At 35.6% G+C, this 18,114-nt stretch overlaps 1 protein-coding gene across 1 annotated transcript in view; it reads left to right on the forward strand.

The window, feature by feature from the left end:
• The window catches only part of LOC123556472 (TBC1 domain family member 1-like), a 65,990-nt gene that overhangs the window by 21,652 nt on the left and 26,224 nt on the right, over positions 1–18,114 (forward strand). Inside the window, exons 7-10 of the mRNA XM_053542695.1 lie at positions 365–562; positions 1,000–1,247; positions 3,197–3,381; positions 4,376–4,507. Coding sequence (XP_053398670.1) covers positions 365–562; positions 1,000–1,247; positions 3,197–3,381; positions 4,376–4,507 — 763 coding nt within the window. The remainder of the gene's footprint in view (positions 1–364; positions 563–999; positions 1,248–3,196; positions 3,382–4,375; positions 4,508–18,114) is intronic.

Below are 18,114 nucleotides of genomic sequence, written 5' to 3' on the forward strand. Positions count from 1 at the left end.
TTAACAAATACCTGTGTTCTAATGTCATAATTTGACTATACTATAATTTTAAAGGTCATTTTTAGCCAAAATCTGGAATTCAGTGCCTTTAACTAGCTAAGTTGAAGGGTTACGTTTAGCTGAGTTAAAATTCATGGTTTCACTAAATTATCTTTATTTGGCTAAATAAACAAATGGTAGATTTTCAAGTAGAAAGTGATTCTAGATTCGTCATATGAATAAGAAACTACATTCATATAAGTTTTAAATGGCCTTCAATTTAATGATACGTTTTATAGTTTGTATTCAAGCTAATTTACTTGCTCAGTTAGCACTTTGTTTCTCACAAAAGTTCTGTTATGCTGTTAATGCTGTTTTATTGTAGTTTTACCTTGTGGAAATGAAGGACAAGTCAAACAAATCAGCCTTTGACTTTTTACGTAATCGAGCAAAGAAAACCTTAACCAGTTCCTTCGAAAACTTGCTGACCAATGTACATCACAAGACGGAGGAGATGCGTGATGTATTCAGACATCGAAGCGGTACAAATGAAAGTGAAGGTGGAAGCTTCTCAAGATTGGCTGTAAGTATTTTCTGTGGTTCTGTTGAAAGTGTGCAGGATTTATGTAAAATCAAAAGTGGCATGCTCACTAAATGAGCATAACATCAACAGTTTAGATAGTATTATTTGTGTCTTTTGCATGATAGAATGACCTGCATACCGGTAAGTGTCATTTGTTGACAACTTCTTTTTTTTAATGGAAGGCAGTTTTGAAAGAGTTAGCATTGTATAGATATTCAATGGACATTTGTTTTGGTATTATTATTAAGTATTGAAGTCGTGGTATAGGGAAGCTACTAAAATTTCTTTCAGAATGTTGAAGTATCTATGCATGGGAGATCATCCTTGAATCTTCAGAATTGTTTGAAAAAATCTTGTTATCATCTGTTGTGGCTGTATTTGTACCGTAGTGAACAATAAATTATCACATTTGTACATACATCTTTATACATTTTCAGGACCTGTATACTCCAGATATGTCACCTACTCCATCTCCAGCACAAACTAGTAAGGACCAGTCTAATTTTGAATTTCCAAGTCCCCCACCGTCCCCCACACAGGGAAGCAGACCACGGAGTGCCACAGTAGGGGCGGTTCCTGATCTGAACACTGTAGAACGAGTAATGGCTAGACAAGAGGAGAGACAGAAAGCAGAGAAGAAAGAACGAGAAATACGCAGGGCAAGTGAGAGCCCTATGAAACATATGTAAGGGATTTAAGATGTTTTCTAAAATTATCAATCTCTTAAGAAATTTGTGGATACAGTTAGAAAATGTCGGAGAAATGTAACCTGTGTGAAAATATGTTAGCTTATACTTATTTCAAATTCTGTGTTTGTTTAATTGACTTGTTAAAATCTTGAAAGTGAATTAACCTTCCTCATATCAAATTTTGGGGGAACAAAAATTGTTGGTTGATATCCTTTCCTTGTTTACACTGAAGTGTTTTCATTTGATACTATAATGTAATGCAATTTCTGCATCTTTCATTTTAAAAGAAGTAATAGATATCTTTCTTGTTTTTATTAATAGTTTTACAAGGCTTTTGAGTATTTTAGGAGATTAAACAAATACTGTCATGTCATGTAATTTTGGTCACATAGATTTTAAAAAAAAAAATTCTATAGGCAAATTTAGGATTTAAATTTGGTCTCGTTCCCCTCTTGAAGTTTTTTTTTCCAATTTTGATGAAAAATCCTCAGATTGTAGAACAAAAATGCAGTATTCATTTATTCAAGTGTGGTCGGAAATGTTATCAGAATGTAATTTTCCGTGAACAAAAGCTTTATAAGAGTCATTTCCAAGAGTTATTTGATACCTTGCAGATTAGATCTGATGCAAAAAATGATGAGTTTTTCTTATCCCCATTACCGTAGCTTCCTAGTTTAGAAGATTCATAATAGAGTATTACTACATTGCTTAGGTTAGAAAAAGGAAGCAATTAATTTATTGGTGTTTTGACAAAGTTACTGTACTATATACATACAGTCCACATAATTATGCAATCTTGTGTGCGTCAAATTGCAGTGTCAGTGCAATCAGGGGAGGGGGGTGGGGGTACATTCATCACCTTCAGTGATAGCTCTAGTTCTTTCTGTTGATAAGTGCAAGATAATGTGTTTGATAAGTTTGGGAACTTATTGTATTGGCAATTAGTATTTATACACTTTGTAAAACTTTTCCTTTTTTCTGGCAAGAAAACAAGACGAAATTCCCCTCCAGAAAGATGCCATTATTCTTCCCGTCAACCTATAAAAAATCAATGATTTGAGCTATTAAAGCAGTTATTTCGTTGGTGCTAAAATTGATGGATTTAAAAGATTTGAAGATAAGATATACAGAAATTTTCTGTGTTAGTTTGTATTTAATTTCCTGGATTCACACAACTACAAAAGCCATGAAAATTATTCTCCCAAGAATATTAATTATTCACAATATCTTTACTTTAAATCTTCATTGTTAGCTCGTCTGATTTTTGAGAAAAATCTACAAGGTACTATCGTCACTTGATTGTTGGCTTTGGTTAAAATTTTTGTTTAGGTCTATCTTTTCTCAAAAACTATAAGAGCTGCAGCTTTGAAACTTTGCACACTTGTTTATCATCATTAGTTGAATTAGTGGGCCAAGAACCATAACTCTGATATGCATTTTGTCAAAATTATGGCCCTTTTTATACTTTGAATGTGAGTTTCTTGGTAAAAATTTTTGTTTGTTTAGGTCCACCTTTTTTTCAAAAGCTGTAAGAGGTACAACTTTTATACTTTGCACACTTGTTTATCATCATTATTTGACTGTGTAGGCCAAGAACAATGACTAATATGCATTTTGTCAAAATTATGGCCCTTTTTGTACTTAGAAAATTTGAGTTTCTTGGTTAAAATTTTTGTTTAGGTCCATCATTTCTCAAAAGTTATAAGAGGTACAGCTTTTAAACTTTGAACTATTGTTTATCATCATTAGGTGACTATATAGGCCAAGATCCATAACTCTGATATGCATTTTGTCAAAATTATGACCCCTTTTTGTACTTAGAAAAACTGAACTATTACTATTTTCTTACATATTGTCCAGCACTTGCTGACGAGTGATGGCACCTGTAGGTGGTGCTCTTCATTATTCATATAACATGTTTTACTGTTAATTATTTATTTGACAGGTTTATACTGGCCAACACTGGTTCCCCTGTAAGAAGAAGCTCTGGTGGTACCAAGCACAGTGATGATCCCAACCAGTTGCACACCCCTGATACTCACACCCATCACAGACGAGGCTCCTGGAGACAGGCAATATTTAACAGAGTTGTCACCCCTTCTAAACATCCAGACACAGAAACGTTGGAAGGTTTGTGTAACTGATTGTGTAATGTTGGGTCTAAAAATTTGAATTATGCTAAACTTACTTCATACCCAAATGGGATGTGTTTTGTGATGGTAACTGCAATTGTCTGTTTGTCATATTTTGTATCTGGAGCATATTGACTTGAACTTTTCATATAGGTAGGTGGCAATGAGACAATGTGCACAGCACATGAATTTGGTTAGTAGATCAAAGGTTAAGGTCACAAATTTATCTGAAGGGTCAACTTTGACATCATATTTCCTGTGTGGAGCTTAACTTAGAAAAACATGCAAGGTATTGACTTAAAACTTGGCATATAGGTAGATGGTAATGAATAATGTGCATAGCACATGAATCAGTTTGGTAGATGAAATATTAAGGTCACATATTGAACTGAAAGGTCATATTTGTTGTCATTTTTTTTCTTCTAGAGCATAACTTAAAAACATTCAAGGTACTGTCTTCTAACTTGGCATACAAGTAGAGGTGATGAGACAATATGCAGAAAGCAACATCCCACATTATACCCCCCACTAAAAAAATAAAATGTGAAAGAAAAAGGTTGCTTTAAGTTGCTAGTGCCTTAGTATCCCATCACTGCCACCGCAAAACCCGTAGATACCGCAGAAATGGTTCAAAGTACATGCTAGTATAATGTGATCAGATTTGCAAGTGATTTTTGCTGTAAAGTATGTGGAAATATATATTGGCAAGAAGTATATAAATTTTATGTGACGAAGCTGTCTGGCTGGTTTGCAGAAGATTATGGTTCTACCCATGTGCTCAAAGATGCCTGAAATTATGCCCCGAGGGGGACGGTCTCTCCACCATCAAAAGCTTGAAAGTTTCCATGTAACTTCAGATAGAGTTGGTGTGACTTAAAACCAAACTAAACGTAACATTTAAGTTAATTAATGTTATATGAGTTATTTTTCTGCATTGTCGTGTTACAAATTTTGTTGAGTGGAGTTATGGTTTCATGCCCGTTTTACTGTAGAGAGCTTAGAAGAAAATTTTGATGGAACTAAGACGAAGAAGACACCAGAGGAACTGCGAGCACTGTGGCGAAAAGCGATACTCGAGACATTATTGTTGATACGAATGGAGAAAGAGAACATAGATCTGCAAGGTAATGGTCACTTTGCATGATCTTTGATAGATAAGTCTACATAACTTAACTCTTTCTACATTGATTTTAGAGGAAATTAGATCTACCTAGGAGGATTTAGGTGGATAAGTTCTCTTCCTGCATATAAAAGCAGTATCCTGACACATGGGTAAGGGATTGGTTTGACTCATATCCTTCATTTACAGGAAATTTAGTTTGCATCCTCCTGGATAGGAGAATGCTATACGATTGGCTGTATTTGACTATCAGTTAGCGTATTGTATCATACAGTTAGTTATCTAAGAGATAATGTATATCCGTGTCTGTATGTTTTTCACAGTCAGTTATCATTATACACTATGTAATTCAAACTTTATCAAATTGTTACATGTATATTGTTGGTAGATACTAGATAATTATATAGTACTTGTATTTCACAATCATTTTATCATTAAGTAGCCTTCAGCTCAGATCTTTTCATATACTTTAACAAACAAAATGGATGTACTTAATTTGGATATTATCATTTTAAACACTACAACACATGCAAGTACGGTTCTCTAGTAATAATTATTTCTATAAGTTTGTCTATAAACATCATGCTTCCAGGTAATAAGCCTCCTGTGTGAACTGTGCTGAAATCCAGCTCAGTTTAAGCAATATGGCATGTACATGTGTGTAGCTGTTCTAAACATTATATAAGCTAGGTAAAGACTTCCCAGAACTCACCGGGGAAAAAATGGACAAAAAAATCTTGTGCTTTCTCTTAACCCTTTGCCACATAGAACAGAAGCCAAAATAACCTCTTTACGTAACACTGATAAGTGATAATCAATAATTGGTATATGGCTGTTGGCATTATTTTGTGATTACACACACTTAAATGTATGTTACAAATATCATTATTTTAGTATTTTCGGTAAGTTTGACATTATTTTTGTTAATGTAAAGATTTTAGTAAATTAAATTCTCTTTCCATTATAGTTTCTCTTTGTGTTTCGAAGATATAAAGTGTTAAAGTAAGTGAAATAAATTTTTAGGCACAAATTTCTGTTTTGGATTGGTTTCAAATTGAAATTCATATAATTTGATTTTGATCTTTGAGAGTTTGATTTATAGTCTATAGACTCGTCTGCCGAATAGGAATCGGCATTTACATAAAAAAACGACTATCATACTGAATAACACTACATAAATAACGGATCGTTACATTATTAAAAGTACAAAAAGATCACTGACCTCGAGGCTCGAAACCGAACAATACTTTGGCTAAAGATTAAAATATTTTTAGATAATATTAAGTAATTTTTTGCTGATCGATCGTCTGCACATCACGGGTGACTTCCACTGCAATCTACTCTTGGGGTGTCATAAAATATTTGGAAGCCGCGGTCCTTCTGTTTTGATTAACACTTCCCTTTATATAAGGCCATAAATTCCAAGCCATCGTATACACAAATTGTTGTTTAGGGGAAATCCGCATATATCACGGGTGACCTTCATGACCGTACATATTTAAAAATACTTAGGCGTTTAATGGTTGTTATTTTTAGAACGAGGAAAGTCCTGTGCACCGGCCAGTTGCAAGTAGTTTTAGTAGTAATTTTCCATGACGTAGCATCGTGCACATGTAGGAAAAAAACCCGGTGTCTTTGGTTGCAAAGTACTTGATAAATTTAAATAGTAGCCACATTATCTTTTACACAAATATTGATGACGAAATCCCATACTTTGCATTAGTAAATATCCGGAATTCGTTTCTTTAGGAAAAGAATGAAAATAAAGGGATTGATTACGAGACACTGGGATATACGATTTTGTTCAAATGGCCGATACTCAATAATATACGTATTCATCGGGTAATCTATAGACACGGGTCAATACGTATCTGTTTTGTAATCGATATTTACGGGGTGACGTATCGGTGTGGTAAAGGGTTAAGAAACCTTTTTCGTAAAGCAGTCTTTAGAAAGGCATCATCATGTAATTGGGGTCTGCCGTGTGCAGTTATTGGCAAACTCCAACATTTTCCTTTTACCACAGGTACAGCTATAAACGTTAACACATCATCACTTTAGGGCAAAAATATTGAAAGTTGTCACTGCATACTAGAAGCAAGCAGATGCAACAGTTCACTCTGGTCCATGTTGTTGGGCAGATTTAGTGTAGTTTTTAGATAGAAAAATAAAGATTTTAGTCTGCCAGTTTTACAAAGAAAAGATACAATAATGTAATGACCAAGAACTGGCAAATTTTTTTTTTAAAACAAAGCAGTAAATATTGTGAAGATGTGGTATCACATTCTGTAAACTAATACGAAGTAGCTAAATGATTGCTTTTCTAAAAATAGCTACAAACAGTTAATTGATTTGAAGTAATATGTTTCATATAGTGCAGCTGCTGACATTTAGTATTCATTGACTTTCCCTCATATCTAATACATATCCTGCTGATACAGGAAAATAGTTATGGCCTTCAAAGCAAATACAACCCTGTTTGTTATTTGCTCAGTAGAACTTTGTCTCTCTGCACGTGGATTATTATTTTTAGATACCTTGTTTGTCTGAATTCTGGCAGTAATTTTTTTTATAAATTCCTAGCCATACTTAAGATGTCAAAATGAGGGTGTCAGAGTTCCATAGCACTTTTGCTTTTATGTTTAAAACAAATAAATAGAGAATATATATATAATGTTGATGTTACAAAAACATTGCTTTCAATGTTGCTCTTGAACTTACACTGTCATTGCCATAAAGGGAGGTGATATAAGCAATGAATTAAATAAACTCTTTACTATGTAAATAAAATATTCTAAAATATGACAGATAGATGAGATAACTATTAGTGAAAGTTGGAAATAACAAAAATAATACATATATTTATTATGTTCATAAAAATAAATTATACATTCATGAAAATAAATGTTGCCACCACAGTGTAACCAAAACCACTGTGGCCAGCCAGTTAAAGCAAAAAAAAAAATGTTGAATTTGATAAGTTGCAGTGGAATCCATAGAATATTGTAAAAATGGAATTCACTGTATTTGAGCATTTTGACAGAAAAGCTCAACTGTAAATTTTTATTCTGTTTGCTTGCTTGTGACTTATTTGAATATAACTTATACTGTACCCTCATTTTGTTGGTTCAAGAATCAAAACAAAGGTACATAAAATGTGAAAAGTATAATTTAAATGATAAAAGCCCTGTGTTTGAAATGTACAAATGTGAATAATGACTGTATTCCAATGGGTGTAATTGATGTTTTGCATAATGAAAACTTAGAAATGTCAATCTGGTCTATTAATACTTGTCACATTATGAGATTTTCTCATATGTATATGCCTTAAGACAGTCTTTGTAGCATGATTAAAAGGCTTATTGTCATTGGTACAATCAATAAAACTGGCGACAGATTTTCTCGTATATACTTCTTGTGAGGTCAGCTAGAAAAAAAAGTTGGTTTCTTGTGACACTTGTAGAGGAAATGATTGTTGTTGTTTTTTTTTCTCTCTGAAACTGACATTTTATTTCTAACCATTCAAATGTCATATCGCTAAATATATTGAATAAAAGATTCTTTTTTGGATCTTGCAACATGTAATCCTTGAAAGTGTTTTTTTTTTAAAGTAGGGACATTCAAAAAGATGTAGATATATAATGGAACTTTTTTGAGAAGAAGCACTTGGTATGGGATTGTATTTCTAGGTTGATACTAAAGCATCTGTCCATCTTATTGGCTTACCCAGACAATACCAGTGCTACCATTGTATCCAGTTATGCTCTTAATGATTTCCGCTGTTAATGTGGTCAGTTAAAGTATGAGACAGTTTTATAACAAAAAGAGTCATGCATACATAGGCTTCACAACATTCAACACACATATTTTACTCTGCATGTTTCAATGTAACCTTTAAAATTGATTGCATTGAATACATCATTCAGTGATTAAACACATTTTCAAATTTAAGATCTCTTAATCTCTCATTTAATCTAAAGAAAGATATCTTTAAAAAAAAAATGCAAAATCTCAAGGGAAGTGATGGGGGAAGTTGTTAAGATTTTATTTTGAAGTGTAGTAAAAGTTCACATACTAGTTGACTTTAGAGAATATAAAGATAAAGAGAAATCAGTATTGAAATAAATTCAGTAATTTAGAGCAGAAATAATGTGTGTGTGAGAATGTTATATGGAGCAGGATAATTATGTATAAATACATAATGAGGCAGAATAGGGCAAGGCCAGAGAATCATGATAAAATTCTCATCAAGTTAGAGCAGGTCTATACAAGATTCAGTGTCAATATGTTGCCATACCATAATTTAAACATAGGTTTTATATAATATATCTGCTGTGGGATTTTGCTGTGTATAGTTTGTTGGAATGCTTTAAAACTATGAAATTAATTATTTAAATGGATGATAATACTGTTCCATTAATGTAAGTAGACCTAGAACAAGGATGCAATTTTATAAGTGGTTAATTATTTAAATGGAATAAACAGATTCAACATCTCTATATAGTTGAGATTTGAGAACTTTATCTTAGCTGTTTTGATGCTATGGACATTTTCACCAACTTGACTCATGTCTGTCTGACTTGCCAGTGTTACATATTTTTATCCCGAATGAACTGCACCTATTTTATATAAAATGTGCACATTAAAGGCTTCATTATTAATTGCTTACTCAGTTAGTTGAATTTTCATGTTTTAACACAACCTTTCAGTTTTGCACCAAGTTTTTAGCTCACCTGAGCACAAAATGCTTAAGATGAGCTATTGTGACCAGTCATTGTCCGTTGTCGTGCATGGGTGGTGCGTGAACATTTGCCTTATTAACACTCTAAAGGCCACAGTTGTGACCCAACCTTTATGAAACTTGGTCAGAATGTTTGTCTTGATGATCTTTAGGTCAAGTTGGAAACTGGATTATCAGGGGCATAGGAACGATTTGAGCATTGGGGCGGCAACTGAGGGGGTATGTTTGGGAGGGGGTTACCCCCTCCAATCCCCCGTCCATGAACGGGGTCCGGGGTGGTCCCTTGAAAATTTTGCATATAGCTAGAGTAAATAGTGCAATCTGGCAACTTCTTGAACTGCTTGGTAGCTGTTTAACATGCTCGTTTTTTACCCCTATTTACAGTTTTCATCCCTATTAACAGTTTACTGTGTTAAAACACTGTAATGGCGGTACGATACGGACAGTGTCTTGCCAGGGTAGAACCAGTACTGTCTAAGTAGTGGATCAAGCAGAAGACTCATCATATTGAATCCATGGAAATACTCTGAAACCATTGAGGGTTGAATGATCGCTTTGGAATCGCAAAATTGCGAGGCTAATTGGGCTTTTCCGTTTTATGTAGAAGCTGTAATACTTGTTAATGTAACTTAAGATCTGTAAAGTCTATGAGAACTTTTCTACATTTGATGCGTTGATTCATTATGACTGGTTTCTTTGATATTTCAAACAAATTGTTTAAGTGTCAAAAATATTTAATTTGATATATTTTATGAAAAGACATCTAAAGATGCTGATTTGCATTTGTGTTTTACTCAATTGGCAGAATTTGAGACACAACATTGATTGCAAGTGTCTATAATCTGTTCGGCAGTATACAATTAAATACGATCGACTTTCATTTATTTAATTAATGTATCGCCTATAATCCGAGTCTGCGGGGTGTGAAAATACAGTGGCCTTAGTCGTTGTGGATTATCGATTTTGTACAATAGCCTGTCACCATGATGATCTAGCAAGGTGTCAGTGATACAAGATTCTGTGTACATATCAGTCGCCAATGCACTTCATGATAAATTGACAATTGGCAAGGGAAGACCACTGTATTATTCTAAATTATGTTTTCTAGCCTTTTCAAAAATGTATGAGTTTGGCATTTTGCCGCTTCTCGAAATATTGGGGCAGCGGGCGCCGCCCCTGCCACCCCAGCTCCTACGCCCTTGGTTATGTGGGGTCAAAAACTAGGTCAGTAGGCCAGATCAAAGGAAAATCTTGTTAACACTCTAGTCCACAGTTTAAGTTTGAAACTCATAAGAATTGGTCAGAAAAAACTAGGTCACCCTGTCAAATCAAAGGAAAAGCTTGTTAACACGCTAGAGGCCACATTTATGACCCTATCTTCATGAAACTTAGTCAGAATGTTTATCTTGATGACCTTTAGGCCAAGTCCAAATTTTGGTCATCTTGGATCAAAAACTAGTTCACTAGTATCAAAGAAAAATCTTGTTAACACTCTAGACCACATTTTAAGCTTGAAACTCTTGAGAATTGGTCAGAATGTTTGTCTTGATGAAATCTAGGTCAAGTTTGAATATGGGTCATCTGGGGTCAAAAACTAGGTCACCCAGTCAAATCAAAGAAAAACTGTCTGCAATAGGGGCTGCATTTTTGACTGGGTATTCATGAAATTTGATCAGAATGATTTTCTTGATGAAATCTAGGTCAAGTTTGAATCTGGGTCATCTGGGGTCAAAAACTAGGTCACCTGGTCAAATCAAAGAAAAACCTTGTGTATGCAATAGGGGCCTCATTTTTCATTTGATGTGCATGAAACTTGGTCAGAATGTTTGTCTCCATGAAATCTTATACCAGTCTTTATCTGGGTCACGTGGGGTCAAAAACTAGGTTACCAGGTCAAATAAAAGAAAAACTTGTTTACTTAGGGGCCACATTTTTTATTCTATCTTCATAAAACTTGGTCAGAATGTTTATCATGAAGACTTGGATGATTTCAAATCTGGGTCACGTCGGGTCAAAACCTAGGTCACTAGGTCAAATCGACGGAAAAGCTTGTTTACACTCAAGACGCCACATTTTTTGGTCCAATCTTAATGAAAATTGGTCAGAATATTTGGCTCTAGAAGCCACTTTTTTTGCTCCAATCTTCCTGAAACTTTGTCAGAATGTTTGCTTTCATGAAATCTTGGACGAGTTCTAATCTGAGTCATGTGGGGTCAAAAACTAGGTCAGTAGGTCAGATAAAGTAAATGCTTGTTTACACTCAAGACGCCACATTTTTTGGTCCAATCTTAATGAAAATTGGTCAGAATATTTGTCTCCATGAAATCAGTAGGTCAAACATATTTACACTGTTATGGTATGTTACTCAGGTGAGCGACCTAGGGTCATTTTGGCCCTCTTGTTATATGTCACTTTTACTGATATCCAGCCTGTTCTCTGCTCATAATCCTCCAGAAGGGTGTGAGTTTGTAGTATAAGACAGATATTTGTTTGATTGATATGGATTTATGTGATTTTTTAAAGACATTATAGAGTTAATCAGTCCTGTGAATTCACCCATTGCTCCTGCATAAAATACATTTGTACGTGTTAAAGCTTCACTATCAGATGAACTGTCTAATGTCGGATTGGTACGGAAAATTTTGGCATTGCTTAGCAATCGGGCTTAAGCTGCTGAATTTATTATAGTCTTATACTGTTTCTACTCAGCTTAAACTGCTAACTATATCAAAGTCTTATACTATTTCTGCTGAGCTTAAACTGCCATGTATAGTCTTATACCTGTTCTACTGAGCTTGAACTGCTAAATGTATATTATCATACACAATTTTTTATTGAGCTTAAACTGCCGTGTACAGTCTTATACAATTTCTACTGCTGAGCTTAAACTGCCATGTACAGTCTTATAGCAGTTATACTGAGCTTGAACTGCCATGTACAGTTTTATACCAGTTCTACTACTGAGCTTAAACTGCCATGTACAGTCTTATACCAGTTCTACTGAGCTTAAACTGTCATGTACAGTTTTATACAATTTCTACTGAGCTTAAACTGCCATGTACAGTCTTATACCAGTTTACTGAGCTTGAACTGCTAAATGTATATAATCACATACAATTTTTACTGAGCTTAAAATGCCATGTACATTCTTATACAATTTCTACTGAGCTTAAACTGCCATGTACAGTTTTATACAATTTCTGCTGAGCTTAAACTACTATGTATAGTCTTATACAATTTCTGCTGAGCTTAAACTGCCATGTACAGTCTTATACCAGTTCTACTTAGCTTGAATTGCTAAATGTTTTAATCATATACAATTTCTACAGAGCTTAAACTGCCTTGTACAGTCTTATACAATTTCTACTGAGCTTAAACAGCTTAATGTAAATAATGTTTTACAATTTTTACTGAGCTGAAACTACCAACTGTGTCATAGTCTTATACAATTTCTGTTGAGCTTAAATTGCCATGTACAGTCTTATACAATTTCTTTTGAGCTTAAACTGCTAAATGTAAATAATCTTATACAATTTTACTGAGCTTAATCTACTAACTGTGTCATAGTCCGTTACAATTTCACTGAGCTTAAACTGCCATGTACAGGGTTAGATCAGTTCTACTGAGCTTGAATCAAAGTCTTAAACTATTTCTACTGAGCTTATATTGCTAAATATATCATCACTTTCTACTACTTCTACTGAGCATAAACTGAATGGTCAAAGTTGAAATATAGTTTTTAGCTCACCTGAGCAATGCTCAGGTGAGTTTTTCTGATCGCTCGATGTCCGGCGTCTGTCGTCTGTCTGTCGTCTGTCGTCGTCAACATTTAGCTTGTGTATGCGATAGAGGCTGTATTTTTCAACTGATCTTCATGAAGTTTGGTCAGAATGATTACCTTGATGAAATCTAGGCCGAGTTTGAAAATGGGTCATCTGGGGTCAAAAACTAGGTCACTAGATCAAATCAAAGAAAAACCTTGTGTATGCGATAGAGGCTGTATTTTTCACTTGATCTTCATGAATTTTTGTCAGAATGATTACTTTGATGAAATCTAGGCTGAGTTCGAAAATGGGTCATCTGGGATCAAAAACTAGGTCACTAGGTCAAATCAAAGAAAAACCTTGTGTATGCGATAGAGGCTGTATTTTTCAACTGATCTTCATGAAATTTGGTCAGAATGATTACCTTGATAAAATCTAGGCCAAGTTCGAAAATGGATCATCTGGGGTCAAAAACTAGGACACTAGGTCAAATCAAAGAAAAACCTTGTGTATGCGATAGAAGCTGTATTTTTCAATTGAGGTTCATGAATTTTGATCAGAATGATTACCTTGATGAAATCTAGGCCAAGTTCGAAAATGGGTCATCTGGGGTCAAAAACTAGGTCACTAGGTCAAATCAAAGAAAAACCTTGTGTATGCAGTATATGCTGTATTTTTCTATTGATCTTCATGAAATTTGGTCAGAATGATTGCCTTGATGAAATCTAGGCCAATTACGAATATGGGTCATCTGGGGTCAAAAACTAGGACACAAGGTTAAATCAAAGAAAAACCTTGTGTATGCAATAGGGGCTGCATTTTACACCGGATCTTCATGAAATTTGATCAGAATGTTTGTCTGTATGAAATCTAGGTTGAATTTGAATATGGGTCATCTAGGATCAAAAACTATTGCATTTTACACTGGATATACATACAATTTAGTCAGAATGATTGCCTTAATGAAATCTAGGTCAAGTTAGAATATGGGTCATCTGTGGTTAAAAACTAGGTCACTAGGTCAAATAAAAAAACCCTTGTGTATGCGATAGAGACTGTATTTTTCAATTGATCTTCATGAAATTTGGTCAGAATGATAGCCTTGATGAAATTAAGGTCAGTTTTGAATACGGGTCATCTGGGATCAAAAACTAGGTCGCTAGGACAAATCAAAGAAAAAGGTTTTGTATGCGATAGAGACTGTACTTTTCAATTGAGGTTCATGAAATTTAGTCAGAATGATTGCCTTGATCAAATCTAGGCCAAGTTTGAATGCAGGTTACCTTGGCTTAAAAACTAGGTCATTATGTTAAATTGAAGAAAATACTTTTTACTCTTCAAGAGACTACATTTTTAGTCCAATCTTAATGAAAATTGGTCAGAATATTTGTTTCCATGAAATCACTGTGTCAAACATGTTAACACTGTTATGGTGTGTTTAGGTGAGCTACCTAGGGCCATCTTGGCCCTCTTGTTTTGAAATTTTAAAGTGTTTATTATATATGATTGTAGGGTATTTTGTGATGTTTGGATCAAGATCTGTAGTTGTGTTTAAAGGTAACCCACACCAATGTTGTGTGTGTGTACCATATGTATGCCATGTGTTAGCATAGATCCAGCTTAGGTTTATTCACAGTATTTTTGTTTTCAGTTGAACATTTTTTGTCATATTTAAGTAATCAAAGTGTATTTTTTCTTTTTTTCTTTTTATACCCCCAAAGGGAGGCATATTAGTTTTCAACTGTCCGTCCGTTCGTTCGTTCTTTAGTCACAATGTTAACTTTTTGCATGAAGGCGAACCACTGCACCCAGGACCTTCAAACTTCACATGCTGATAGTACTTATTGAGTACACCACCCCTACTGACTTTGGGGTCACTAGGTCAAAGGTCAAGGACACAGGGGCCAACGTTAACTTTTTGCATGAAGGCACTTTACTCGCGAACCACTGCACCCAGGACCTTCAAACTTCATATGGTGATAGTACTTATTGAGTACACCACCCCTACAGACTTTGGGGTCACCAGGTCAAAGGTCAAGGTCACGGGCCAACGTTAACTTTTTGCATGAAGGCACTTTACTCGCGAACCACTGCACCCAGGACCTTCAAACTTCACATGCTGATAGTACTTATTGAGTACACCACTCCTACTGACTTTGGGGTCACCAGGTCAAAGGTCAAGGTCACAGGGGCCAACATTAACTTTTTGCATGAAGGCACTTTACTCGCTAACCACTTCACCCAGGACCTTCAAACTTTACATGCTGATAGTACTTTATGAGTACACCAACCCTACTGACTTTGGGGTCACCAGGTCAAAGGTCACAGGGGCCAACATTAACTTTTTGCATGAAGGCACTTTACTCGCGAACCACTTCACCCAGGACCTTCAAACTTTACATGCTGATAGTACTTTATGAGTACACCAACCCTACTGACTTTGGGGTCACCAGGTCAAAGGTCACAGGGGCCAACGTTAACTTTTTGCATGAAGGCACTTTACATGCGAACCACTTCACCCAGGACCTTCAAACTTCACATGCTGATAGTACTTTTCGAGTACACCACTCCTACTGACTTTAGGGTCACCAGGTCAAAGGTCAAGGTGCTGCGGGGGCATTTGTCACCATTAGTGACAGCTCTTGTTAAGAATTCACATGTGCTTCAGTTTTGTAAAAACAACCCTATGATCCAGCTTAAAGGTAGTATATGGTACAGTACAATATGATTTATGCTTTCATGAAAGTCAAGCAAAAAGATGCAGTTGGCCAGAGCTTTTTGATGAAAACTGACATTCAGTGACCAATATTTAATTCATTATTTTGTATTTAAACTAAACATTTCAGGTTAGATTTTCTACATGTACCTCCACTCTTTACATTTAATTTGTAGACTTTCTTCTCAATATTTCATGAATAATGTCCCCCTTACTTAGAATTTACCATTACAGTGTGCCCAATTACGTGATTGCACTACGTCATTTTGAGCTCGAAGGTGAAAGAGGAAAGGTAAATAAAAATTATAAATCAGGGCGTAAGTTTTTTATTCAATATATTGTGTTCATATCATGCACATGATTCGAAACCTATTTGAAAGTGCTACCCCTGCAGGGGCATACCTGGATGATTTTGAACAGGGAGGGAGAGGAGAGAGGAGAGGAGAGACTTCTGCATCCGCATTTTGACAGGTTTTATTATAAATGCGTCTACCCATTAATTGCGAATATATCCGGTTTTATCAAATAACCATTGATATATATCTTTCTCACACACAAAAAAACTTTTCCTAGAAAATGTAAACCACATCTAATTTTTGCAAAACGAAAATTTAAACTGTGTAAATTGGTTTAGTATTTCGGTATCCAGATTCTAGATTGAATTGCACATCATTATTGACGTTATTATAGCTTTTTTGTTTTTGTTTTCCTTTTGCTTGCTTGAATACCAATGTTTTACTCGGGGCCTCCATGGCCGAGTGGTTAAGGTCGCTAACTTTGAATCACTTGCACCTCACAGATGTGGCTACGAGCCTCACTCGGGGCGTTGAATTCTTCATATGAAGAAACCATCCAGCTGGTATACGGAAGGTCGTTGGTTCTACCCGGATGTCCGCCCTTGATAAAATAATGCGAGGAGGAGCACCTGGGGGGAAAATTAGGAACAGATTTCATCAATAAAATTGTTTCTTTATATAATTTAGAATGAAGAAAAATATCAAAGTTGTTACCACTGCCCATTCCTGGGCGGTGCCAACAGTGTTCTTTTTGTCATCACTGTCTGTTTGTGTGCGTGCGTGCATGTGTGTGTCTGTGTTTCTATTTAAAGCGGGCCTATTTGGTCATGTGCATGATATTAACACAATATATTGAATAAAAAACTTACGCCCTGATTTATAATTTTTGTTTACCTTTCCACTTTCACTTTCGAGCTTGTAGCGGGAACAAAATGACATAGCACGATCACGTGATTGGACACACTGCATTACTTTTGCACTGATTTCAAAAGTATGTATAGCAGAAAGGCCATTACTATTCTTACTCTTTGGGCCTCAGTGATCAAGTGGTTATGGTCACTTACTCCAAATCGATGTGGATTTGAAACCTCAATTCTTCATGTGAGGAAGCCATCTGACTGGCTGATAGAAGGTTGTTAGTTCTATCTACGTGCCTGCCCATACCTTAAACAATTCTAGAAAGGGCACATGGTGTCCTCTACCATCAGAAGCAGGAAAACTTTCCATATCATCTAAATTGTGTTGGTGTGTTTCTAGCCTTCCCTTCCCCCCATACCTCCAGTGCAAAAAAAAAAAAGAGGAAAAAATCTTCCCACTGCCTTGTATTATTTCTTTAGTCTACTTAAAATTATGTATATGGAACTGTTCAGTTTCTGAAAATAATTCAAAATACTTTCCTTCCTTTTTAATCCCCTGCCACAAGTGCTGGGGGGTTATAGGAATGGTCTCCGTCCATCTGAGCATCTTAAATGAAAGAGAGGGCCATCTAACAGTAAAGAGAACAAAAGAGAACAATAGCTAGAATCCATTAACAATAGACTATAGGGCCAGGGCCCCCTATTCAAACAAAAGAAAATAACAAAAGAAATGGCCCCCTCCTACATTTTGGTGGGACATCCCTCCATCTGTTCGTCCATAACATTTTGTGTCCGCTCTGTATCTCCTAAATCCCTTGAAGGATTTTCATGAAACTTGGGTCAAATGATCATCTCATCAAGATGATGTGCAGAACCCATGAGTCAGCCATGTTGGCTCAAGGCCAAGGTCACATCTCATGGTCAAAGGTTTGAGCCTTCCATTTCGTGTCTGCTCTGTATCTCCTAAACACCTTAAAGGATAACCATGAAACTTGGGTCAAGTGATCACCTCACCAAGACAATGTGCAGAATTCATAAGTCAGCCATGTTGGCTTAAGGTCAAGGTCACAACTCTAGGTCAAAGGTTTGAGCCTTCCATTTTGTGTCCGCTCTATATATCCTAAACCCCTTGAAGGAATTTCAAGAAACTTTGGTAAAATGATCACCTCATCAAGACGATGCGCAGAACCCATGTGTCAGCTATGTCAGCTAAAGGTCAAGGTCACAACTCGGGGTC

Source organism: Mercenaria mercenaria, chromosome 5, assembly GCF_021730395.1.
Source record: "Mercenaria mercenaria strain notata chromosome 5, MADL_Memer_1, whole genome shotgun sequence".
Classification (NCBI taxonomy): domain Eukaryota; kingdom Metazoa; phylum Mollusca; class Bivalvia; order Venerida; family Veneridae; genus Mercenaria; species Mercenaria mercenaria.